At 41.6% G+C, this 27,602-nt stretch overlaps 1 protein-coding gene across 1 annotated transcript in view; it reads right to left on the bottom strand.

Annotated features, from left to right (window-relative positions):
• Positions 1-27,602, bottom strand: part of LOC129823540 (collagen alpha-1(XI) chain-like) — a gene marked incomplete in the record, with an annotated part of 214,728 nt that overhangs the window by 102,205 nt on the left and 84,921 nt on the right. Inside the window, 7 exon segments of the mRNA XM_055882338.1 lie at positions 1,612-1,686; positions 10,631-10,693; positions 10,991-11,032; positions 13,001-13,063; positions 15,420-15,716; positions 24,198-24,254; positions 24,801-24,902. Of these exon segments, the coding sequence (XP_055738313.1) occupies positions 1,612-1,686; positions 10,631-10,693; positions 10,991-11,032; positions 13,001-13,063; positions 15,420-15,716; positions 24,198-24,254; positions 24,801-24,902 (699 nt within the window).

Genomic DNA, 27,602 nt, shown 5'->3' with positions numbered 1-27,602 from the left:
CAACATTACGACATCTCAGAACATGATAGGATCTCTGTGAGCAGCCGCCACAACATTACGACATCTCAGAACGTGAGCAGCCCTGTGTAAAAAGAATAATACAAAATAAAATAAATGAAGCTTTTATGAGACATCTTTCTGAGGTCGGACCTTTTGTTTGGCTAATATCAATCATACTCTCTCTCTCTCTCTCTCTCTCTCTCTCTCTCTCTCTCTCTCTCTCTCTCTCTCTCTCTCTCTCTCTCTCTCTCTCTCTCTCTCTCTCTCTCTCTCTCTCTCTCTATATATATATATATTCTTTATGCAGCCCTGTGTGTTCATCAGCATCACTGGTCTTCCCAGACAGACGACGGTCACGCAAACCCCTCCTCAGACGTTGCATGCATCAACCAATGGTTGCGTGCCACGTCACCGACCGTGCCGTCAGGCACCAGATTGCTATAACACATGATGTGGCTAGCTGACACGTAAAATACCTATCTGGCATGCGTCAGCAAAGTCTGAGCAGGGGAACACGACCATATCCAACATGGACACTGAGTTGCAGCCCTGTAGTATGTATAAACCCATTCACTGGGCTCCATGACAGAGCCGTTAGATCCAAAATGTCCGCTGAGCTGCATGCAGAGTGGTTACACAGTCACCGGTTCCAGTCCACTGCACCCAGTGACATTTACAAGGTGAAAGACTGAGGTTTATATGTACTGAGGGCTTTAACGGGGATGCAGTGAGGTGAAGTGTGTTAAACAAGGTGACTTCACGGTCCAAAACAGAGACACCACAGTTGACTGGAGGTTACATATGACCTAATGGGAACAGGTAGCTGGCAGTCAGACAGCCAGGACATATGGAGGTTGATGGAAAAGTGTTTCTTCATGGTTGAAACAGATATGTTGTGGGATACATTCAGGCCTTTAGACAATGATGAAGGCTAATAACATAGAATACAATATAGAAGATAAGGCTGAGGACAGATGGAAGGTGGGAGAGGGGAGGGGAGGGGAAGGAGGCGGAGGGGAAGTAAGGGGAAGGAGGGAGGGAGGAGACTTACTGCCAACATGAAAATGTAATATTTTATAAGAGCAGCAGCAGTTGGTAGAGAGGGAAGGAGAGAGGGAAGGAGAGAGGTAGAGAGGGAAGGAGAGAAGTAGAGAGGGAAGGAGAGAGGTAGAGAGGGAAGGAGAGAAGTAGAAAGGGAAGGAGAGAAGTAGAGAGGGAAGGAGAGAGGTAGAGAGGGAAGGGGAGAAGTAGAGAGGGAAGGAGAGAAGTAGAGAGGGAAGGAGAGAGGTAGAGAGGGAAGGAGAGAAGTAGAGAGGGAAGGGGAGAAGTAGAGAGGGAAGGAGAGAAGTAGAGAGGGAAGGAGAGAGGTAGAGAGGGAAGGAGAGAAGTAGAGAGGGAAGGAGAGAGGTAGAGAGGGAAGGAAAGAAGTAGAGAGGGAAGGAGAGAAGTAGAGAGGGAAGGAGAGAAGTAGAGAGGGAAGGAGAGAAGTAGAGAGGGAAGGAGTGAGGTAGAGAGGGAAGGAGAGAGGTAGAGAGGGAAGGAGAGAGGTAGAGAGGGAAGGAGAGAGGTAGAGAGGGAAGGAGAGAAGTAGAGAGAGAAGAGGGGACTTACCGGCATCATTAGAAGGGTACCTGGAGGACCAGGAACTCCGTCTGAACCAGGAAGACCAGCACGCCCTGGAGGACCCTGGGTAATGTAGGAGAGAGAGAGAGAGAGACAGACAGACAGACAGACATTTGGTTATTATGGAATAATTTAGAGAGAGGTTGACTACAAAGTTCAAGGGGAAGGAACTTCTTAATCATGATCACATAGGAAATATAAATTATGACTGATATAAATCTGTAAAGAGGAAAAGAGTAGGTGGGTACAGAACATTTGGGGTATTTCATAGACCTTGAGAAAATAATGGAGATGGTGAGGTTTGATGTTTGGACACGGTGATCTTTTACTACAAGGGAAGTAGAACGTAGAAGGCAAAGGGCTGACTAAAAATATGCCCAACTAAAAAAACATTTTGCAAAAAATATTTGAACTTGTTCAACCGAGATACCAATGAAATATGTTGTCATTATACCAATTATTTAAGTCGCTGACAAAATTAGGACTACTGACGAACAGAGGGGTGGGACTTCCTACTGTGAATTAGCAGAGGGCTTAAAATAATATCCAACCATACAAAAAATACATTGCATTTATTAGTATTGTGAAATTAATGTAAAGGTATGTAGTGGGCACTCAGACACATCATCATAACATTATGTTGTTGATAAAGAACTGAGGAAAATAGTTATGCTAATGCTAACGATTTAATGGATATGCTAATCGCAAGACGAATGCACTCTGGTTTAACTGTACATCGCTCCGGATTAGGGGTGTGACGTTTAAAGACGGTAATTTTAAACACATTTGGGATCGTTAAGTACATTTTTTACAAAATGTAAATCACAGTGCCGTTATCACAACACTACCACTAACAGGTCCTCATCATCATAAAAGCATGATTTACTAGTACAAATTGTCCAGGCTAAAGGTGCATGATAAATCACAGTATATCCACTGTATTACCACCAGCGGGCCAGGCCAGGGATAGATCTCTTTAACAGGCCAAGCCAGGGCTAGATCTCTTAGCAGGCCAGGCCAGAACTAGATGTCTTTAACAGACCAGGGATAGATCTCTTTAGCAGGCCAGGACTAGATGTCTTTAACAGACCAGGGATAGATCTCTTTAGCAGACCAGGGATAGATGTCTTTAACAGACCAGGGATAGATCTCTTTAACAGACCAGGCTAGGACTAGATGTCTTTAACAGACCAGGCCAGGACTAGATGTCTTTAACAGACCAGGCCAGGACTAGATGTCTTTAACAGACCAGGCCAGGGCAGGATCTCTTTAACAGACCAGACCAGGGGTAGATCTCTTTACCAGGCCAGGGATAGATCTCTTAGCAGGCCAGGGCTAGATCTCTTTAGCAGGCCAGGGATAGATGTCTTTAACAGGCCAGGGCTAGATCTCTTTAGCAGGCCAGGGATAGATCTCTTTAGCAGACCAGGGATAGATCTCTTTAGCAGACCAGGCTAGGACTAGATGTCTTTAACAGACCAGGGGTAGATCTCTTTAACAGACCAGGGATAGATCTCTTTAACAGGCCAGGGATAGATCTCTTTAGCAGACCAGGCTAGGACTAGATGTCTTTAACAGACCAGGCTACGGCTAGATGTCTTTAACAGACCAGGCTAGGACTAGATGTCTTTAACAGACCAGGCCAGGACTAGATGTCTTTAACAGACCAGGCTAGGGCTAGATCTCTTTAACAGACCAGGCCAGGACTAGATGTCTTTAACAGACCAGGCTAGGGCTAGATCTCTTTAACAAACCAGGCCAGGGATAGATCTCTTTAGCAGGCCAGGCCAGGACTAGATGTCTTTAACAGACCAGGCCAGGGCTAGATCTCTTTAACAGACCAGACCAGGGGTAGATCTCTTTACCAGGCCAGGCCAGGACTAGATGTCTTTAACAGACCAGGCCAGGACTAGATGTCTTTAACAGACCAGGCCAGGGCTAGATCTCTTTAACAGACCAGACCAGGGGTAGATCTCTTTACCAGGCCAGGGATAGATCTCTTAGCAGGCCAGACCAGATTTAGATCTCTTTAGCAGGCCAGGCCAGGGTTAGATCTCTTTAGCAGGCCAGGGATAGATCTCTTTAGCAGGGCAGGCCAGGGCTAGATCTCTTTAACAGGCCAGGCCAGGGCTAGATCTCTTTAACAGGCCAGGCCAGGCCTAGATCTCTTTAACAGGCCAGGCCAGGCCTAGATCTCTTTAACAGGCCAGGCCAGGCCTATGTCTCTTTAACAGGCCAGGCCAGGCCTATATCTCTTTAACAGGCCAGGCCAGGCCTATATCTCTTTAACAGGCCAGGCCAGGGCTAGATCTCTTTAGCAAGCTGGTCACGCGCTCTGATCTAGTCTCTGTCTGTCTCAGACGTGCTCTGCTGGGCTCCTCACTGCTGGGTCAAATTGTTCCCATGTGTTACTGCTTCCCCTCTCTGACTAACTGACTGCCTGACTGACTGCCTGACAGCCTAACTGGCTGGCTGGCTGACTGCCTGCCTGCCTGCCTTGCTGTCTTATCCAGAGGGATATCCAGAGAGCTACATACGTAAGGCCAACTCTGTAATGGCACCCTATTCCTTATATAGTGCACTACTTTTGACCAGAGTCCTATGGGCCCAGAGTCCTATGGGCCTTGGTCAAAGGTAGGGCACTGTATAGTGAATAGGGTGCCATTCTAAACTTAGCCATAGACTCCTTACTGCCCCCCCCCCCCCCCACCCCACCCCCCCCAGTCAACACAGTGGTACTGCAGGGGCTTGGGGTAGGGGGGCTGTGGTGGGGTCAATCATGTACAGTATATCAACTCTGGATTGTCGATGTTATGCATTGGCCAATGAGAGGTTTTGAAAACACCGGTCGGCCATATTGGCACTCCCTAGAAGAAGTAGTCAATTTATTTAAGTATTTTTGTTATTGTAGTGGGGACAATAACGTTGTAGTGGTGACAATAAGAAGAATTATACTTTTTTCATATTTATTTGTATGTTTAGCTCACATAATATGATTTAAAAGTACACATTAATGTGTCTGTAGTAAAATACATGTGGCAAAAAAACACATGTAGACATTAATAATTACCTTTCTATCACTTCCAAAATATTATTTATAAATGGTGGGGGAGTACCAAGATGGAGGCTTCAACACAGCACCATCTATCAGTCATCTAGTGTATATATACATTATAAATAGTGGGGGAGTACCAAGATGGAGGCTTCAACAGAGCAACATCTATCAGTCATCTAGTGTATATATACATTATATATGGTGGGGTAGTACCAAGATGGAGGCTTAAACAGAGCAACATCTATCAGTCAGCTAGTGTATATATATATATATACATTATAAATAGTGGGGTAGTACCAAGATGGAGGCTTCAACAGAGCAACATCTATCAGTCATCTAGTGTATATATACATTATAAATAGTGGGGTAGTACCAAGATGGAGGCTTAAACAGAGCAACATCTATCAGTCAGCTAGTGTATATATATATATATACATTATAAATAGTGGGGTAGTACCAAGATGGAGGCTTAAACAGAGCAACATCTATCAGTCATCTAGTGTATATATACATTATAAATAGTGGGGTAGTACCAAGATGGAGGCTTAAACAGAGCAACATCTATCAGTCATCTAGTGTATATATACATATTATACATGGTGGGGGGAGTACCAAGATGGAGGCTTAAACAGAGCAACATCTATCAGTCATCTAGTGTATATATACATTATAAATAGTGGGGTAGTACCAAGATGGAGGCTTAAACAGAGCAACATCTATCAGTCATCTAGTGTATATATACATTATAAATAGTGGGGGAGTACCAAGATGGAGGCTTCAACAAAGCACCATCTATCAGTCATCTAGTGTATATATATACATTATAAATAGTGGGGTAGTACCAAGATGGAGGCTTAAACAGAGCAAAACATCTATCAGTCATCTAGTGTATATATACATTATAAATGGTGGGGTAGTACCAAGATGGAGGCTTCAACAGAGCACCATCTATCAGTCATCTAGTGAACACATATGTATATATATATACATTATAAATGCTTGGGGAATACCAAGATGGAGGCTTAAACACAGCACCATCTATCAGTCATCTAGTGTATATATATATACATTATACATGGTGGGGGAGTACCAAGATGGAGGCTTAAACACAGCACCATCTATCAGTCATCTAGTGTGTATATATACTGTATATATATATACATGTATTAGAAATGCTTGGGGAGTACCAAGATGGAGGTTTCAACAGCACCATCTATCAGTCATCTAGTGTGTGTATATATATATATATATATCATTGGGTGGGGAGAGAGGAGGCAAGGGGTGCGGGGTAGGTTATGTGAGAAATGTGCTGATAAAAGGATAGTCCTTGCTTGGGTATTGTGTGTGTGTGTGTGTGTGTGTGTGTGTGTGTATGTGTGTGTGTGTGTGTGTGTGTGTGTGTGTGTGTGTGTGTGTGTGTGTGTGTGTGTGTGTGTGTGTGTGTGTGTGTGTCTGTGTGTGTCTGTGTGTGTGTGTGTCTGTGTGTGTCTGTGTCTGTGTGTGTCTGTGTCTGTGTCTGTGTCTGTGTCTGTGTCTGTGTGTGTGTGTGTGTGTGTGTGTGTGTGTGTGTGTGTGTGTGTGTGTGTGTGTGTGTGTGTGTGTGTGTGTGTGTGTGTGCGTGTGTGTGTGTGTGTGTGTGTTAGGGAGACACTGCTCTCTCCAAAAATCTCAAACTTCAGAACCACCAGCACCGGGTCAATTTCAATGGGCCTGTCAATTCTCAGTCAGGCTAACTCCTCCTGGGAGGAAATGGAGAGGGAACGACGGACTGGGCTGGAGGGATCCAGGATCAGACAAATATTTTCTGAGCATTCTGCCCTTACTGGAACAAAAAGGCTTTTGTGTCAAGAGGAGGGGAGGGTAGGGGAGGGGAGAGGAGAGGGAGGGGAGGGGAGAGGGACATTTGCCTCTGCTGAGGTGGGCTTGGTGGGTGTGTAGGGTGAGGAGAGGCGAGGAGAGGAGAGGAAAGGAGGGGAGGGGAGGGGAGAGGAGCGGAGCGGAGAGGAGGGGAGGGGAGGGGAGAGGAGAGGAGAGGAGAGGAGGGGAGGGGGGGAGAGGAGAGGAGAGGAGAGGAGGGGAGAGGAGAGGAGAGGAGAGGAGAGGAGAGGAGAGGAGAGGAGAGGAGAGGAGAGGAGAGGAGAGGAGAGGAGAGGGACGTTTGCCTCTGCTGAGGTGGGCTTGGTGGGTGTGTCTTCCCTCCATTCTAAGGTTGGGTCTCAAGTCGTCCTACTCCCATTTATTTGTAATTTAAATGTAAAAAAAAAGTGTATGTAACCTTTATATAACTAGGCAAGTCAGTTTAGAACAAATTCTTATTTACAATGTAGGGTGTGTAGCGGGGGGAAGTGGGAAACGGGGTCGAGTCACCACATTCTAGGAAGAAAAAACAAAGCCATACTACAGCTTCTTAAAGAACGGCCACTTATTCCGTGTCAATCAATCAAACTAAATGTCCTCAGATCCACAGTCCCAGGGCTGTGTCCCAAACGGCACCATAGTCCCAATATTAGGGCACTAATTTAGACCAGGGTCTAGTGCAGCCCTAAAGAAGTACACTCTAAAGGGTGCCTTATTGTTTGATGTGCTGCTGGAGGGTCTGAGGTCGGCTTAAGGCCCCTTGAAACTGAGACATCGAGAGAGAAAAAAACAGCAAGCGACCCAAATAGCAACCTATGCCCTATATAGTGTACTACTTTTAACCAGGGCCTATAGGGAATTTAGGGACGTAGTTCTACAACTATGTGCTGTTGAGGGTAATCCGAGTTATTTGGTTTCCCCGGCCTGCCCCTCGGTCTTCCTCCCCTCCCTTCTCCTTCCTTCTTTTCTCTCCTCTCTCCTTCTCCTTCCCTCTTTTCTCTCCTCTCTCCTTCTCCTTCCTTCTTTTCTCTCCTCTCTCCTTCTCCTTCCTTCTTTTCTCTCCTCTCTCCTTCTCCTTCCTTCTTTTCTCTCCTCTCTCCTTCTCCTTCCCTCTTTTCTCTCCTTCTCCTTCCTTCTTTTCTCTCCTCTCTCCTTCTCCTTCCCTCTTTTCTCTCCTCTCTCCTTCTCCTTCCTTCTTTTCTCTCCTCTCTCCTTCTCCTTCCCTCTTTTCTCTCCTCTCTCCTTCTCCTTCCTTCTTTTCTCTCCTCTCTCCTTCTCCTTCCCTCTTTTCTCTCCTCTCTCCTTCTCCTTCCCTCTTTTCTCTCCTCTCTCCTTCTCCTTCCTTCTTTTCTCTCCTCTCTCCTTCTCCTTCCTTCTTTTCTCTCCTTCTCCTTCCTTCTTTTCTCTCCTCTCTCCTTCTCCTTCCCTCTTTTCTCTCCTCTCTCCTTCTCCTTCCTTCTTTTCTCTCCTCTCTCCTTCTCCTTCCCTCTTTTCTCTCCTCTCTCCTTCTCCTTCCTTCTTTTCTCTCCTCTCTCCTTCTCCTTCCCTCTTTTCTCTCCTCTCTCCGCTCTCCTTCTCCTTCCTTCTTTTCTCTCCTCTCTCCTCTCTCCGCTCTCCTTCTCCTCCCCGGTGCAGTAGCAAGCCCTGCCTGATTTACTTCATATCTCCCCGTGGTATGAAGGTGTTGGGGTTCAACTACAAAACCAGCCAAAGGAGCAGGATACAGAGAAACGACTTCCTTTATGGGTATATCTGCTGGCTTCACTTCTTTGTAAACCAAGATGGATGACTTGTTGTGAAGACCAGTCTTGTCTGAAACACTGTGTTTATTATGTTAAACTAATGTCTTCATTATCATAGTATACTGTTACTATGAATAGACTGTCATCTAAGAATCAGTGAAGTAAGTGGAATGCTGACTCTTTACTAGTCAGATATATTAGTCACGGTCCAAGGAGACAGACTAGTCGGTCTTGGCCTGAGGCGTCTAAGAACCACATTCTCCCAAATATACAGTACCAGTCAAACGTTTGGACACGCCTACACAAATCAACATCTATTTTATATTTGAGATTCTTCAAAGTAGCCACCCTTTGCCAGCTTTGCACACTTGGTATTCTCTCTCAAAAAAACAACAAGATCTCCCTTAACATTCCATTCACTGAGATCTCCCTTAACATTCCGATCACTTAGATCTCCCTTAACATTCCATTCACTGAGATCTCCCTTAACATTCCATTCACTTAGATCTCCTTTAACATTCCATTCACTTAGATCTCCCTTAACATTCCATTCACTTAGATCTCCTTTAACATTCCATTCACTTAGATCTCCCTTAACATTCCATTCACTTAGATCTCCCTTAACATTCCATTCACTTAGATCTCCCTTAACATTCCATTCACTTAGATCTCCCTTAACATTCCATTCACTGAGATCTCCCTTAACATTCCATTCACTTAGATCTCCCATAACATTCCATTCACTTAGATCTCCCTTAACATTCTATTCACTGAGATCTCCCTTAAGATTCCATTCACTTAGATCTCCCTTAACATTCCATTCACTTAGATCTCCCTTAACATTCCATTCACTGAGATCTCCCTTAACATTCCATTCATTTAGATCTCCCTTAACATTCCATTCACTTAGATCTCCCTTAACATTCCATTCACTTAGATCTCCCTTAACATTAAATTCACTTAGATCTCCCATAACATTCCATTCACTTAGATCTCCCTTAACATTCCATTCACTTAGATCTCCCTTAACATTCCATTCACTTAGATCTCCCTTAACATTCCATTCACTTAGATCTCCCTTAACATTCCATTCACTTAGATCTCCCTTAACATTCCATTCACTTAGATCTCCCTTAACATTCCATTCACTGAGATCTCCCCTAACATTCCATTCATTTAGATCTCCCTTAACATTCCATTCACTTAGATCTCCCTTAACATTCCATTCACTTAGATCTCCCTTAACATTCCATTCACTTAGATCTCCCTTAACATTCCATTCACTTAGATCTCCCTGAACATTCCATTCACTGAGATCTCCCTTAACATTCCATTCACTGAGATCTCCCTTAACATTCCATTCACTAGATCTCCCATAACATTCCATTCACTGAGATCTCCCTTAACATTCAATTCACTTAGATCTCCCTTAACATTCAATTCACTGAGATCTCCCTTAACATTCCATTCATTTAGATCTCCCTTAACATTCCATTCACTTAGATCTCCCTTAACATTCCATTCACTTAGATCTCCCTTAACATTAAATTCACTTAGATCTCCCTTAACATTCCATTCACTGATATCTCCCTTAACATTCCATTCACTTAGATCTCCCTTAACATTCCATTCACTGAGATCTCCCTTAACATTCCATTCACTTAGATCTCCCTTAACATTCCATTCACCGAGATCTCCCTAACATTCCATTCACTTAGATCTCCCTTAACATTCCATCCACCGAGATCTCCCTTAACATCCCATTCACTGAGATCTCCCTTAACATTCCATTCACTGAGATCTCCCTTAACATTCCATTCATTTAGATCTCCCTTAACATTCCATTCTTTGGTATTTCTAAACCGCTATAGTTGTATTGGTTTGATGTGCAGAGGGTTTTACTGTTTATTCTGTGAGGGTTTTACTGTTTATTCTGTGAGGGTTGTACTGTATATTCTATGAGGGTTGTACTGTATATTCTATGAGGGTTGTACTGTATATTCTATGAGGGTTGTACTGTATATTCTATGAGGGTTGTACTGTATATTCTATGAGGGTTGTACTGTATATTCTATGAGGGTTGTCCTGTATATTCTATGAGGGTTGTACTGTATATTCTATGAGGGTTGTCCTGTATATTCTATGAGCCAGAGTTCTCCAACCACACTCTGAATAGCCTTTACACTATTTGCTGTGGAAGCTATATATAAACTGTTGAGTTGCATATGTTGCTATAGTGATGGGTTAAAATGAAAGTCAGAGAGTTAAAGGAAGTGGTGGGTAATGAGGGAATGACCTATTTCCAACAGCAGGAAGTGCAAAGGGAGTTCCTGAGCAGCGACAGCTCACTTACCCTGTCACCGTGGTCTCCATGTGGGCCAGGGGCACCCTGGGAGCCTGGGGCGCCGGGCAGGCCCTGCGAACGCACACACACACACACACACACACACACACACGTTAACTACAGCAGAGCTAGCTTACCAAACTGCTACCACATTTAATTTATCAACCTCAGAGAGACAAAGCTACAATCTCTCTCTTTCTTTCTCTCTAGCTCTCTCTCTCTCTCGTGCACTCTTTCACTCTCTTTGTCTCTCTCTTTGTCTCTCTCTTTGCCTTTCTGTTCTCTCTCTCTCTCTCTCTCTGGAGGCAAAGAGAGAGAGAGAGAGTAGGTCTGGGAGAGGGGGAGGCAAAGAGAGAACGTGATACTCACAGCTTGGCCGGGGCCTCCTTGGGGTCCTTCAATCAGCATCCCCTGGAAGACAGAGAAAATAGATGGAAGACAGACAAAAGAGAGGAAAGACAGACAAAAGAGAGGGAAGACAGACAAAAGAGAGGAAATACAGAAAAAAGAGAGGGAAGACAGAGAAAAGAGAGGGAAGACAGACAAAAGAGAGGGAAGACAGACAAAAGAGAGGGAAGACAGAGAAAATACAGGGAAGACAGACAAAAGAGAGGAAATACAGAGAAAAGAGAGGGAAGACAGAGAAAAGAGAGGGAAGACAGACAAAAGAGAGGGAAAACAGACAAAATAGAGGGAAGACAGACAAAAGAGAGGGAAGACAGAGAAAAGACAGACAAAAGAGAGGGAAGACAGACAAAATAGAGGGAAGGCAGACAAAAGAGAGGGAAGACAGAGAAAAGATAGGGAAGACAGACAAAAGAGAGGGAAGACAGAGAAAAGAGAGGGAAGACAGACAAAAGACAGACAAAGGAGAGGGAAGACAGAGAAAAGACAGAGAAAAGAGAGGGAAGACAGACAAAAGAGAGGGAAACATGGATACATTAGCATTCAGAGACCGCAGTAAATCTACAGTGGAGTGGAGACAGAGTCCAGTTTTAGCTGATACATCATCAATACCTAGTTACACAGTAGTGATAATAACTAGTTATACAGTAGTGATAATAACTAGTTATACAGTAGTGATAATAACTAGTTATACAGTAGTGGTAATATCTAGTTATACAGTAGTGGTAATAACTAGTTATACAGTATTGATAATATCTAGTTACACAGTAGTGATAATAACTAGTTATACAGCAGTGATAATAACTAGGTTTACAGTAGTGATAATAACTAGTTATACAGTAGTGATAATAACTAGTTATACAGCAGTGATAATAACTAGGTTTACAGTAGTGATAATAACTAGTTATACAGTAGTGATAATAACTAGTTATACAGTAGTGATAATAACTAGTTATACAGCAGTGATAATAACTAGTTACACAGTAGTGATAATAACTAGTTATACAGTAGTGATAATAACTAGTTATACAGTAGTGATAATATCTAGTTACACAGTAGTGATAATAACTAGTTATACAGCAGTGATAATAACTAGGTTTACAGTAGTGATAATAACTAGTTATACAGTAGTGATAATAACTAGTTATACAGTAGTGGTAATATCTAGTTATACAGTAGTGGTAATAACTAGTTATACAGTATTGATAATATCTAGTTACACAGTAGTGATAATAACTAGTTATACAGCAGTGATAATAACTAGGTTTACAGTAGTGATAATAACTAGTTATACAGTAGTGATAATAACTAGTTATACAGCAGTGATAATAACTAGGTTTACAGTAGTGATAATAACTAGTTATACAGTAGTGATAATAACTAGTTATACAGTAGTGATAATAACTAGTTATACAGTAGTGATAATAACTAGTTACACAGTAGTGATAATAACTAGTTACACAGTAGTGATAATAACTAGTTATACAGTAGTGATAATAACTAGTTATACAGTAGTGATAATAACTAGTTACACAGTAGTGATAATAACTAGGTTTACAGTAGTGATAATAACTAGTTATACAGCAGTGATAATAACTAGTTATACAGTAGTGTTAATAACTAGTTACACAGCAGTGATAATAACTAGTTATACAGTAGTGGTAATAACTAGTTATACAGCAGTGATAATAACTAGTTATACAGTAGTGATAATAACTAGGTTTACAGTAGTGGTAATATCTAGTTATACAGCAGTGATAATAACTAGTTATACAGTAGTGGTAATAACTAGTTATACAGTAGTGATAATAACTAGTTACACAGTAGTGATAATAACTAGTTATACAGTAGTGATAACACCTAGTTATACAGTAGTGGTAATAACTAGTTACACAGCAGTGATAATAACTAGTTATACAGTAGTGGTAATATCTAGTTACACAGTCGTGGTAAAACATGTTTCCTGCGACTTACTGGTTCAATGATGGCGGGTTCTCCCTTCTCTCCTTTCTCTCCACCATATCTGCCTCCTCCCATCTGAAAACACCACAGAGACATCCTATCAGAATACAATTCTGCGAGTTGTCAACAAAACACGAAATAAAAAACATCAGTATTTCCACAAAGAAAATCCTTCTGTAGGCCCCTACGCAGCATCATCAGGTTCTCAGCTGACGTCACAAACACCAGCAGTGTGAATTAAAACCAATCAGAGGTCGAAGTAGGCATGGCAGCAAGGGACGGGCCTACTCAATACGGGTGTCCTCATTTTACCAGGGATTCAGGGAATTGAATACACTACCACAAACAGCAGTAAAAGAGCTAAGAAAAGATCCAGACCCGTCAAAATGCTGAGTTGCCTGTCTGTGCCTCTGGTAGTGGGAACATTTGTTAAGTCTAAATGCTAAATGCTAAGTATTTTTAGCCTACGTGGGAAATATTAACCACAAGAATTGGTTCGTAAAGAAGCCACAATTTGAGTCTTGGTCCGAATGATATTCATTCATTTTCCGAATCCACTGAAGATGACAAATTGCACTGTGTTCCTTTTATAGTGCACTACTTTTGACCAGGGCCCTATGGCACCCTATTCCCTATATATAGTGCACTACTTTAGACCAGGGCACTATGACACCCTATTCCCTATATAGTGCACTACTTTTGACCAGGGCCCTATGACACCCTATTCCCTATATAGTGCACTACTTTAGACCAGAGCCCTATGGCACCCTATTCCCTATATAGTGCACTACTTTTGACCAGAGCCCTATGGCACCCTATTCCCTATATAGTGTACTACTTTTGACCAGGGTCCTAACGTGTACTACACTATATAGGGAGTAGGGTTCCATTTGGGATGCTCCTACTAACTGAACACAGTGAGGGTCCTGGACACCGGATACTGTTGACACAATGACTTCACACAGGAGGAATTCATGAGGAAACGTTGTAACCTTTCATTCATAGGCTAGGTTGTAGCAACCTCGTGATTGGCTATAGGGAAAATTAGAGTATCGTGTAGTAACCTAAATTTATCACTGTTACATTGAACTGGGTGAATGGAATATGAATGACAGTCATCCAATATGCTGTACTAGAAATAAGGCAGTGTTCAGGATAAAAAAATGATTGTCCTCCTTCATCTTAAACAGTACTGACCGCCACTGCTGTGGGCGAAATAGGACTAGAAACAAAATGGCTACAGTGGGACTAGAAACAAAATGGCTACAGTGGGACTAGAAACAAAATGGCTACAGTGGGACTAGAAACAAAATGGCTACAGTGGGACTAGAAACAAAATGGCTACAGTGGGACTGGAAACAAAATGGCTACAGTGGGACTAGAAACAAAATGGCTACAGTGGGACTGGAAACAAAATGGCTAGAGTGGGACTGGAAACAAAATGGCTAGAGTGGGACTAGAAACAAAATGGCTACAGTGGGACTAGAAACAAAATGGCTACAGTGGGACTGGAAACAAAATGGCTACAGTGGGACTGGAAACAAAAAGGCTACAGTGGGACTGGAAACATAATGGCTAGAGTGGGACTAGAAACAAAATGGCTACAGTGGGACTAGAAACAAAATGGCTACAGTGGGACTGGAAGCAAATTGGCTACAGTAGGACTAGAAACAAAATGGCTACAGTGGGACTGGAAACATAATGGCTAGAGTGGGACTGGAAACAAAATGGCTACAGTGGGACTAGAAACAAAATGGCTACAGTGGGACTAGAAACAAAATGGCTACAGTGGGACTGGAAACAAAATGGCTACAGTGGGACTGGAAACAAAATGGCTACAGTGGGACTGGAAACAAAATGGCTACAGTGGGACTGGAAACAAAATGGCTACAGTGGGACTAGAAACAAAATGGCTACAGTGGACAATGGATATGTTCGCTGAACTGTGATCAATCCTAAAGGTCATGAGGTCATTAGGGAGTGTCTGAGTTGCCAGCTCGGTCGACACATGTTTATTTGAGAGAAATGGACAGGGATAGAGTAAGTGTGTACTAGAGAGATCAAAGAGAGAGAGAGAGAGAGAGAGAGAGAGAGAGAGAGAGAGAGAGAGAGAGAGAGAGAGAGAGAGAGAGAGAGAGAGAGAGAGAGAGAGAGAGAGAGAGAGAGAGAGAGAGAGAGAGAGTGAGGGAGTTCAGAAAGACAGAGAGAGTAAGAGGGATTGTTACGAAGTGAGATGTGTTTCTCCATTCAGTATCGACGCCTCGCTGTGTGGTACACGTCCCTAATCACAGACACTCCTCCAAAGCCAACAGTAGCATCATGTACCTTCAGCAGTAGCTCCTGAGTAGGTTCTATGGTAGGCCTCATAGACTCAGATGTACTGGTCTCCGAGATGTGTATATTCAGGATGAGTATTTAAAAAGCTACTTACACTACTATCTGTGTCGGTCTCAGCAGGTACGCCCGGCCCAAACTCATCCTCGTGGGCCGGGAAGGAGGTAGGTTTGGCCTCGCCGGTGCCGTAGTCGCCGTAGTCACCGTACTCGTACGTCTGTTTCGTATCGATTATATCACCGTATTCCTTCAGATCGTACTCCTTAAAATTGTACGATTCTGCGCCGGGGTCGGGACCTTTGGTATCAGAGCCGATTTCTGCGGCAGCCGTAGGGTCGGCGTCCACCTGCTCCACGCCGGTGACGTAATCGTCGACTATGTCCTCGTCGTAGTTCTGATTGGTCGATGTGAGGAAGAGGCAGGAGGGGGGGGGGCAGTGGGAGGAAACACGGAGTGTTGAGGGGTTAGAGAGAGGAATAGTTCACCTATTGGTTAATGTTTCTAATTAAAAAAACATTTGTTTCATGATTGGTTTGATACAGATGCTCCGTGTCAGTAAGTCAGGTGACCTAAACCACCTGTCTTATTATTCCATCATCTGAAAAGTAAAAGTGATCCTAGATCAGCACTCAAAAGTCTTGGATAACTTGTAAATATGGGCCCCAGAAGTAGGCAGAATATAAAAGAGGGTGGGTAAAGTGATGGTGAATAACTCAGGTACCAGTATTTCCCTGGGTTAGTTATGTCTAAGAGGGATAAAAGACAGGAAGCAGGGAATTCCTGATTGACCATTCTGCCATGGTTATGTACGGAACAAAAATATGTTGAAAGAACGTTTCCCTGGTGGCGCAGAGGATATAAGACCTGGATTGCAAACCGAACAATGCAAGGTCAAACCCTACATGCTCAGATTGTTTATATCAAAGTGTAAAAAAAATATATGTCTGTGTTTGTATGATTTACTGCTGTCCAGATTAATTAAATTAAAATGCCATGTGCCTTTGGAAAGTATTCAGACCCCTTGAATTCGTTCCACATTTTGTTAGGTTACATCCTTATTATAAAATTGATTAAATCGTTTTTTTCCCCCCTCATCAATCTACACACAATAACCTATAATGATAAAGCAAAGACATGTTTTTTGAAATGTAAGCTAATTTATAAAAAATACAAAAACGGAAACATCACATTTACATGAGTATTTAGACACTTCACTCAGTACTTTGTTGAAGAACCTTTGGCAGCGCTTTTAACCTCCAGTCATCTTGGATATGACGCAACAAGTTTGGCACACCTGCATTTGAGGAGTTTCTCCCATTCTTCTCTGCAGATCCTCTCAGGCTCTGTCAGGTTGGATGGGAGAGCACAGCTGTTTTCAGGTCTCTCCAGATATGTTCGATCGGGTTCAAGTCTGGGCTCTGACTGGGTCACTCAAGGACATTCGGAGACTTGTGCCAAAGCCACTCCTGCGGTGTCTTGGCTGTGTGCTTTGGGTCGTTGTCCTGTGGAAGGTGAACCGTCGCTCCAGTCTGAGGTCCTGAGCGCTCTCTCTGTAGCAAGTTTTCGTCAAGGATCTCTCTGTACTTTCCTCTGTCCTGACTGGTTTTCCAGTCCCTGCCACTGAAAAACATCCCCACAGCATGATGCTGCCACTACCATGCTTCACCAAAGGGATGGTGCCAGGTTTCCTCCAGACTTTACGCTTGGCATTCAGGTCAAAGAGTTCAATATTGGTTTCGTCAGACCAGAGAATCTTGTTTCTCATGGTCTGAGAGTCTTTAGGTGACTTTTGGCAAACTACAAGAGGGCTGTCATGTACCTTTTTTTTACTGAGGAGTGGCTTGTGCCTGGCCACTCTACCATAAAGGCCTGATTGGTGGAGTGCTGCAGAGATGGTTGTCCTTCTGGGTGGTTCTCCCATCTCCACAGAGGTACTCTAGAGCTCTGACAGAATGACCATCAGGTTCTTGGTCACCTTCCTGACCAAGGCTCTTCTCCCCCGATTGCTCAGTTTGGCCAGGAGGCCAGCTCTAGGAAGAGTCTTGGTGGCTCCAAGCTCCTTCCATTTAAGAATGATGGAGGCCACTGTGCTCTTGGGGACCTTCAATGCTGCAGACATTTTTTGGTACCCTGCCCCAGATCTGTGCTTCGACACAATCCTGTCTTGGAGCTCTACAGACAATTCCTTCGACCTCATGGCTTGGTTTTTGATCTGACATTTATTGTCAACTGTGGGACCTTATATAGACAGGTGTGCATTTCCAAATCATGTCCAATCAATTGATTTTGCCACAGGTGGACTCCAATCAAGTTGTAGAAACATCTCAAGGATGATCAATGGAAGGAAACAGGAAACAGCACCTGCACTCAATTATGAGCCTCATAGCAAAGGGTCTGAATACTAATGTAAATAAGGTGTTTCTGTTTTTGTTTTTAAATACATTTGCAAAAATGGCTAAAAAACTTTTGCTTTGTCATGATGGGGTATTGTGATGTCATGATGGGGTATTGTGATGTCATCATGGGGTATTGTGATGTCATTATGGGGTATTGTGATGTCATTATGGGGTATTGTGTGAAGATTGCTGAGGTCATTATTTATTTTTTAAATCCCTTTTAGAACAAGGCTGTAACATAACGAAATGTGGGAAAAGTCAAGGGTTTTAAATACTGTCTATATCCTCTTGTCTTCAAATGTGAATTGCCATTAAATCTGGAGAGAAACATAACAGGCAATGTATTCCAATCTGCTTTAAGGAGCTACACATTTACATGCTTATAAATGTTATGATAATATTAGATAACAATTCAATGTAACATTTTCAAAATGTTCTGAGGACCTCCAAGACAAGGTAAAATGTATATTGCATGAACATCAATGGAATATTATGTTAAACCTAAAACAAATATCCCTATGAACGTCTGTCTCTTGTAATGTATTCACACTGTTCTCACAACCTAATGAAATGTTATGGGAACATTTAAATAATTCAGTAAATCAACATTCCTGCAACATCAAATCAATGTTTTATGCACCCTGATACAAACATTATCTGAATGTCAGCACAACTGGACACTTAGTGTTTTGGGTACCATTCATACAACGTTTAAATTAGGTTCCTTAGTGTTTTGGGTACCATTCATACAACGTTTAAATTAGGTTCCTTAGTGTTTTGGGTACCATTCATACAACGTTTAAATTAGGTTCCTTAGTGTTTTGGGTACCATTCATACAACGTTTAAATTAGGTTCCTTAGTGTTTTGGGTACCATTCATACAACGTTTAAATTAGGTTCCTTAGTGTTTTGGGTACCATTCATACAACGTTTAAATTAGGTTCCTTAGTGTTTTGGGTGTCATAAGGTGAATGCACCAATTTGTAAGTCGCTCTGGATAAGAGCGTCTGCTAAATGACTTAAATGTAAATGTAATGTAAATGTTTAAATTAGGTTCCTTAGTGTTTTGGGTACCATTCATACAACGTTTAAATTAGGTTCCTTAGTGTTTTGGGTACCATTCATACAACGTTTAAATTAGGTTCCCTAGTGTTTTGGGTACCATTCATACAACGTTTAAATTAGGTTCCTTAGTGTTTTGGGTACCATTCATACAACGTTTAAATTAGGTTCCTTAGTGTTTTGGGTACCATTCATACAACGTTTAAATTAGGTTCCTTAGTGTTTTGGGTACCATTCATACAACGTTTAAATTAGGTTCCTTAGTGTTTTGGGTACCATTCATACAACGTTTAAATTAGGTTCCTTAGTGTTTTGGGTACCATTCATACAACGTTTAAATTATGTTCCCTAGTGTTTTGGGTACCATTCATACAACGTTTAAATTAGGTTCCCTAGTGTTTTGGGTACCATTCATACAACGTTTAAATTAGGTTCCTTAGTGTTTTGGGTACCATTCATACAACGTTTAAATTAGGTTCCTTAGTGTTTTGGGTACCATTCATACAACGTTTAAATTAGGTTCCTTAGTGTTTTGGGTACCATTCATACAACGTTTAAATTAGGTTCCTTAGTGTTTTGGGTACCATTCATACAACGTTTAAATTAGGTTCCTTAGTGTTTTGGGTACCATTCATACAACGTTTAAATTAGGTTCCTTAGTGTTTTGGGTACCATTCATACAACGTTTAAATTAGGTTCCTTAGTGTTTTGGGTACCATTCATACAACGTTTAAATTAGGTTCCTTAGTGTTTTGGGTACCATTCATACAACGTTTAAATTATGTTCCTTAGTGTTTTGGGTACCATTCAGACAACGTTTAAATTAGGTTCCCTAGTGTTTTGGGTACCATTCATACAACGTTTAAATTATGTTCCTTAGTGTTTTGGGTACCATTCATACAACGTTTAAATTAGGTTCCTTAGTGTTTTGGGTACCATTCATACAACGTTTAAATTATGTTCCTTAGTGTTTTGGGTACCATTCATACAACGTTTAAATTAGGTTCCTTAGTGTTTTGGGTACCATTCATACAACGTTTAAATTAGGTTCCTTAGTGTTTTGGGTACCATTCATACAACGTTTAAATTAGGTTCCTTAGTGTTTTGGGTGTCATAAGGTGAATGCACCAATTTGTAAGTCGCTCTGGATAAGAGCGTCTGCTAAATGACTTAAATGTAAATGTAATGTAAATGTTTAAATTAGGTTCCTTAGTGTTTTGGGTACCATTCATACAACGTTTAAATTAGGTTCCTTAGTGTTTTGGGTACCATTCATACAACGTTTAAATTAGGTTCCTTAGTGTTTTGGGTACCATTCATACAATGTTTAAATTAGGTTCCTTAGTGTTTTGGGTACCATTCATACAACGTTTAAATTAGGTTCCTTAGTGTTTTGGGTACCATTCATACAATGTTTAAATTAGGTTCCTTAGTGTTTTGGGTACCATTCATACAACGTTTAAATTAGGTTCCTTAGTGTTTTGGGTACCATTCATACAACGTTTAAATTAGGTTCCTTAGTGTTTTGGGTGTCATAAGGTGAATGCACCAATTTGTAAGTCGCTCTGGATAAGAGCGTCTGCTAAATGACTTAAATGTAAATGTAATGTAAATGTTTAAATTAGGTTCCTTAGTGTTTTGGGTACCATTCATACAACGTTTAAATTATGTTCCTTAGTGTTTTGGGTACCATTCATACAACGTTTAAATTAGGTTCCTTAGTGTTTTGGGTACCATTCATACAACGTTTAAATTAGGTTCCTTAGTGTTTTGGGTGTCATAAGGTGAATGCACCAATTTGTAAGTCGCTCTGGATAAGAGCGTCTGCTAAATGACTTAAATGTAAATGTAATGTAAATGTTTAAATTAGGTTCCTTAGTGTTTTGGGTACCATTCATACAACGTTTAAATTATGTTCCCTAGTGTTTTGGGTACCATTCATACAACGTTTAAATTATGTTCCCTTAATGTTGCAAGAATATTATTGTGATATTCAAAAACGTTGCACAGAACATTCCCACAAGAAGCATACTGACAAGACATACGAATCTTACTCATAAACATGACCACGGGTTATAAGAGATTAAAACAAAGGGTTTCACAGAGATAGATTGAGATTGTTCTTCCTGGACTAAAAAAACAAACAACTTTCAATGGAGATTCTCCATCAAACAGTTTTTTTTTTTTGTCGAGGTGTAGCCTGAATCTGATTCACAGAAAACGGATCTGTGTTCAGATCATCATTCCAGATTAAACAACAAGAATTATGAGTTGTTGAGTAAGGAGCAGTAAGAACGTCTCTCACATGTTATAAAGGTCCCGTTTCTGTTGCTATCTACATCCTTCTGCCATTTCCATAGTCACAGGTCTATAAAACTGGGACATGTTTTGTCTCGGAAAATACCATCGTGTGTCTCTCGTCGTCCTCAAACTTGTCTCTTTTAATTAAAGTCGTGTCCTGGGTTGTGTTGTGCTGTTACCCCCCCCCCCCCCCCTAACGGTAACATAATGTAATTCTGACATTTGGCACGCACTGGTTGCATTGCATACATATTGTTTTGAATTTACCCAGGATGTCTCTCATTAATAACTTTACCCCAGGATGTCTCTCATTAATAACTTTACCCCAGGATGTCTCTCATTAATAACTTTATCCCAGGATGTCTCTCATTAATGACTTTACCCCAGGATGTCTCTCATTAATAACTTTATCCCAGGATGTCTCTCATCAATAACTTTACCCCAGGATGTCTCTCAATAACTTTACCCCAGGATGTTACTCAATAACTTTACCCCAGGATGTCTCTCATTATGACTTTACCCCAGGATGTCTCTCATTAATAACTTTACCCCAGGATGTCTCTCATTAATAACTTTACCCCAGGATGTCTCTCATTAATAACTTTACCCCAGGATGTCTCTCAATAACTTTACCCCAGGATGTTACTCAATAACTTTACCCCAGGATGTCTCTCATTATGACTTTACCCCAGGATGTCTCTCATTAATAACTTTACCCCAGGATGTCTCTCATTAATAACTTTACCCCAGGATGTCTCTCATTAATAACTTTACCCCAGGATGTCTCTCATTAATAACTTTACCCCAGGATGTCTCTCATTAATAACTTTACGCCAGGATGTCTCTCATTAATGACTTTACCCCAGGATGTCTCTCATTAATGACTTTACCCCAGGATGTCTCTCATTAATAACTTTACCCCAGGATGTCTCTCATTAATAACTTTACCCCAGGATGTCTCTCATAATGACTTTACCCCAGGATGTCTCTCATTAATGACTTTACCCCAAGGATGTCTCTCATTAATAACTTTACCCCAGGATGTCTCTCAATATCTTTACCCAGGATGTCTCTCATTAATAACTTTACCCCAGGATGTCTCTCATTAATACCTTTACCCCAGGATGTCTCTCATTAATAACTTTACACCCAGGATGTCTCTCATTAATAACTTTACCCCAGGATGTCTCTCATTAATAACTTTACCCCAGGATGTCTCTCATTAATGACTTTACACCAGGATGTCTCTCAATAATTTTACCCCAGGATGTCTCTCATTATGACTTTACCCCAGGATGTCTCTCATTAATGACTTTACCCCAGGATGTCTCTCATTAATAACTTTACCCCAGGATGTCTATAATTAATTACTTTACCCCAGGATGTCTCTCATTAATGACTTTACCCCAGGATGTCTCTCATTAATAACTTTACCCCAGGATGTCTCTCATTAATAACTTTACCCCAGGATGTCTCTCATTAATGACTTTACCCCAGGATGTCTCTCATTAATAACTTTACCCCAGGATGTCTCTCATTAATAACTTTACCCCAGGATGTCTCTCAATAACTTTACCCCAGGATGTCTCTCATTAATAACTTTACCCCAGGATGTCTCTCATTAATAACTCTACCCCAGGATGTCTCTCATTAATGCCTGAGTTTATGTGATGATTTAGCTCAAAATAAGTTGGGCAAACTACAGGAAACTGGAAACAAAAACGAGGACATGGGATGCGGCCCCGTTGTTCGCAATTCATTAGCTGGCAGAGTTTTACTAGTTCAGTGTACATGAACCCCGTTGGTCGCAATTCATTAGCTGGCAGAGTTTTACTAGTTCAGTTTATATGAACCCCGTTGGTCGCAATTCATTAGCTGGCAGAGTTTTACTAGTTCAGTTTTTTATCAAGATCAGATTGAAGAGTTGTTTCTGATGGATATCAAAAGGGGACTGTAGAAACATGTGGCACTCTTATTCCCTACAAAGTACACTACTTTTGACCAGAGCCCAATAATTATTAGGCTATCATTTGGGATACACTCTAAAAGCCACACAGGGTTCGGATGACTCCAAGGAAGATGGTAGAGATTAAGAAGACCATCCAAGACTGTTTATTCTTTGATCTTTGTAATATCTAGTAGTCTAACTTGGAGATTGCAAACTGAGGGCTTTGTCATTTGTTAATTGGATGGTGACTCGTTGGATGGTGAGCTTAGAATCAAGAGTCCAAAAAAAAGGGGGTTTTCCACATAAAGACAACCTGCTTTGTATTCCCCCGAGCTGCTCGTAGAAAGTCTAAATTCTTAAGCAATCTCTTTGAGAATACAATACAGTCTGCCTCATTATTCACTAGCCATTTGATTGTATCCAAATTGGACTGAATGGGAAACGTTCTCACCATAATATAACATGAGGTAGTCGTCTCACGCATCATGTGGTATTGGCAGGCGTTCCGGCATTCCATTTGCCACATACATCAAACCACCACATAACACGTTTGATGTTCCTCTGTCTGGCGGCTCAGCTGTTGCAATAATCCAACGTGCTTTAAATCGGTCCATCTTTGTCGTTCCACATCACACGCTTCCTTTGATGTCATCTTTCCTCATTCAGATGAAGCTGTGGTCTGTGTCTTAAATGCTACCCTATATAGTGCACTACTTTACCCGAATATACATCTCTAATGCTACCCTATTCCCTATATAGTGCACTACTTTACCCTAATATACATCTCTAATGCTACCCTATTCCCTATATAGTGCACTACTTTACCCTAATATACATCCCTAATGCTAGCCTATTCCCTATATAGTGCGCTACTTTACCCTAATATACATCTCTAATTCTACCCTATTCCCTATATAGTGCACTACTTTACCCTTATATACATCTCTAATGCTACCCTATTCCCTATATAGTGCACTACTTTTGACAAGCGCCAAATAGTCTACCGCAGGCTCTGGTCAAAAGTTGTGCACTATTTATGGGAATAGGGTATTATTTTGGACACACGCTCTGTTAAACTCAGTAGTTTTAGTAATGTGAGACAACACAGAGTAGTACTTTAGTGATAACGTGTCGTCGCCGTAGACAAATGAGAAGCATGCCAACGTACCAGGATTGAAACGGTTGAGTCTGTAGGGTTCTCATCGGGTTGAGCTCCGTCCACAGCCTATCGCACGACACACAGAGAGCAAAAACAAAAAGAGAAGAAAACGTTTTTGTTTTTTAAATGCTTGGAAATGATACTGTTAATCCACACTACAACGTTGAGCCACGTTCAGCACCACGATGTGACAGCAACATCTACATCAACATCCACATTTCTCAAGAGTTTTTCCCTAGCCACCGTGCTTCTACACCTGCATTGCTCGCTGTTTTGGGGGTTTTAGGCTGCGTTTCTGTACAGCACTTTGAGATATCAGCTGATGTAAAAAGGGCTTTATAAATACATTTGATTGAAATTTGATCTATTGTTATGACCATTTTAGAACACGGTAGTAACAATCGATTAGATAGTTATACTTATATCTATAGCTATGTTAGATATTAGACACGTATAACTCATCTTCATAGAACGGAGTCATTGTCCATTTGGTGTCTGTGTGTGTGTGTGTGTGTGTGTGTGTGTGTGTGTGTGTGTGTGTGTGTGTGTGTGTGTGTGTGTGTGTGTGTGTGTGTGTGTGTGTGTGTGTGTGTGAATCCACAGGTGTTTTACCTCAGGTGCAGGTTTGGCTCCTTCGGTTGGGGCAGTTTCAGTGGCCACTTCTCCTTCACTGTAGTCATAGACCTCACTGTACTCTAGGTCGTACGAATTGTACTGGACGGGAGAGGAGGGACAGGCAACCAGTCAGTACACACATGTAAATAGGGTATTGTCTCTTTTTCAAACATAAAAAAAGTAAAATATGATAAATCATATCCTTCATATTTACATGGCTATGACTGAGATGAGAGCTGTTGAAGGAGACAAAGTGGAATCAAATTTAAATGTCAACTTTCAAATAGTACTACAAAGATGGTTGGAGGTCCACACATGTTAATATATTGTTGTTCAGACTGTTCCCATACTCTCTTTAAACTAAAATCAAAATATTGTACTGAAGTGTTGTAAAATAATCACATTACTCACGGACAATGTTTTAAGCATCCTTAAGTATATATACACTACCGTTTAAAATTTTGGGGTCACTTAAAAATAGTTTTTGAAAGAAAAGCAATTATTTTTTGGTCCATTAAAATAGCATAAATTGATCAGAAATACAGTGTAGACATTGTTGTTAATGTTGTAAATGACTATTGTAGCTGGAAACGGCAGATTTAAATGATGGAATATCTACATAGGCGTACAGAGGCCCATTATCAGCAACCATCACTCCTGTGTTCCAATGGCACGTTGTGTTAGCTAATCCAAGTTTACCATTTTAAAAGGCTAATTGATCAATAGAAAACCCTTTTGCAATCATGTTAGCACAGCTGAAAAACTGTTGTTCTGATTAAAGACTCAATAAAACTGGCCTTCTTTAGACTACTGGAGTATCTGGAGCACCAGCATTTGTGCGTTCGATTACCGGCTCAAAATGGCCAGAAACAAAGACCTTGTGTCGTCTTGTGTCGTCAGTCTATTCTTGTTCTGAGAAAGGAAGGCTATTCCATGCGAGAAATTGCCAAGAACTTGTGTACTACTCCCTTCACAGAACAGCGCGCAAACTGGCCCTAACCAGAATAGAAAGAGGAGTGGGAGGCCCCGGTGCACACTCTTTTGCAAACCAGTATCTCTACTTGCACATCATCATCTGCACATCTATCACTTCAGCGTTAATTTGCAAAATTTTAATTACTTCGCTACTATGGCTTATTTATTGCCTTACCTCTTTACTCCATTTGCACACACTGTATATATATATTTCTATTGTGTTATTGACTGTACTTTTGTTTATCCTATGTGTAACTCTGTCTTGTTTTTTGTCGCACTGCTTTGCTTTATCTTGTCCAGGTCGCAGTTGTAAATGAGAACTTGTTTTCAACTGGCCTACCTGGTTAAATAAAGGTGAAATTAAAAAAAATTATATAAAAAAGGATATAAACAAGCAAGAAGTCCGAGAGCCATGCTTCAGGTTAAGATACTCCCCACGGCTATCCAACTCAATGAATTCTCCATTCACCAGACGGACAGGACAAGTGGAGTCGGGGAAATCGAATGGGGTAAGTGTTTGCCTCTACATCAACACCAACTGGTGTGTTAACTTCAGCGTGGTGGAAGTTTTGACCCACTGTTCATCTGTCTTGGAATACCTGATCGTCAAATACCGACTTTTCTACGTCCCAAGTTAGTTTTCAGCTGTTATCGTGACTGTTGTATACATTCCAACTCAGGACAAGGAAAATAACAAGCTGGCACTTAACGAAATGTACAAGGTTATAAACAAGCAAGAAAAATGCTACATCTTAGCGGCTCCTTTTCTGGTTGCCTGTGATTTTAATTCTGCGTCACTAAAGACACGTGATGCCCAACTTCCATCAACACGTCTCCAATGCCTCTGCTATTCTACCCACAAGCAAGCATACATAATGGCCCTCCCTTGTCCGCCATTTCGCAAATCAGATCATGACTCCGTATACTTGCTTCATGTTTACAAGCAGAAACTCAAACAGGAAGTACCAGGGATTCGCTCCGTTGAGAAACGGTCACCAGAATCAGAGGTTATGCTACAGGACTGCTTTGCTAGCGCTGATTGGAATATGTTTCGAGACTCGGGCGATAACATTGACGAGCGAAACCACCTCTGTTACCGGCTTCATTAGAAAATCCATTGGCGAAGTTGTCCCCAAAGTGATTGTTTGCTGATTCCCTAATTAAAAGCCCTGGATTTACACCGAGGTTGGAGCTAAACTAAAGGACAGAGCTATTGCAGACAACCCTGAGGCTACGGCCGAGGACAGTAATAAGTACAAGTCCCGCTATGACCTCTGCAGGGTCATCAAACAAGCAAAATTGACAACATAGGATTAAGGTGGAATCATATAACTCAGGCTCCGACGCCCGCTGCATGTGGCAGGGGCTACAGTCCATTACGGATTACAAAGGAATACTTAACCGTGATCTGCCCAACGCATCGTCGTCTCTCTACCAGACGAACTCAATGCATTTTATGCAAGCTTTGACAACAACAATATCGTGCTGGCTGTGAGGGTCGTCACCGACCGAGAGGATTGGGTGATCTCGCTCTCCGAGGCCCGACGTGAGAAAGGCCTTTAATCAGGTCAACACCCACAATGCCGTTGGACGGTATTCCATGGCGTGTTCTCAGAGCATGCGCAGAACAGCAGGCATATTCACAGTAATTTTCAACCTCTCCTTGTCCCAGTCTCTAATCCCAAAATGTTTTAAGATGACCACCATCATTCCTGTTCCCAAGAACTTTAAGGCTTCATGCCACAATGATTACGGCCCTGTAGCACTCGCATCTGTAATCATGAAGTGCTTTGAGAGGCTGGTTATAGCACACATTAACCCCAC

This window comes from Salvelinus fontinalis, chromosome 26 (assembly GCF_029448725.1).
Source record: "Salvelinus fontinalis isolate EN_2023a chromosome 26, ASM2944872v1, whole genome shotgun sequence".
Taxonomy (NCBI): domain Eukaryota; kingdom Metazoa; phylum Chordata; class Actinopteri; order Salmoniformes; family Salmonidae; genus Salvelinus; species Salvelinus fontinalis.
This window is presented reverse-complemented; position numbering and strand designations above follow the sequence as displayed.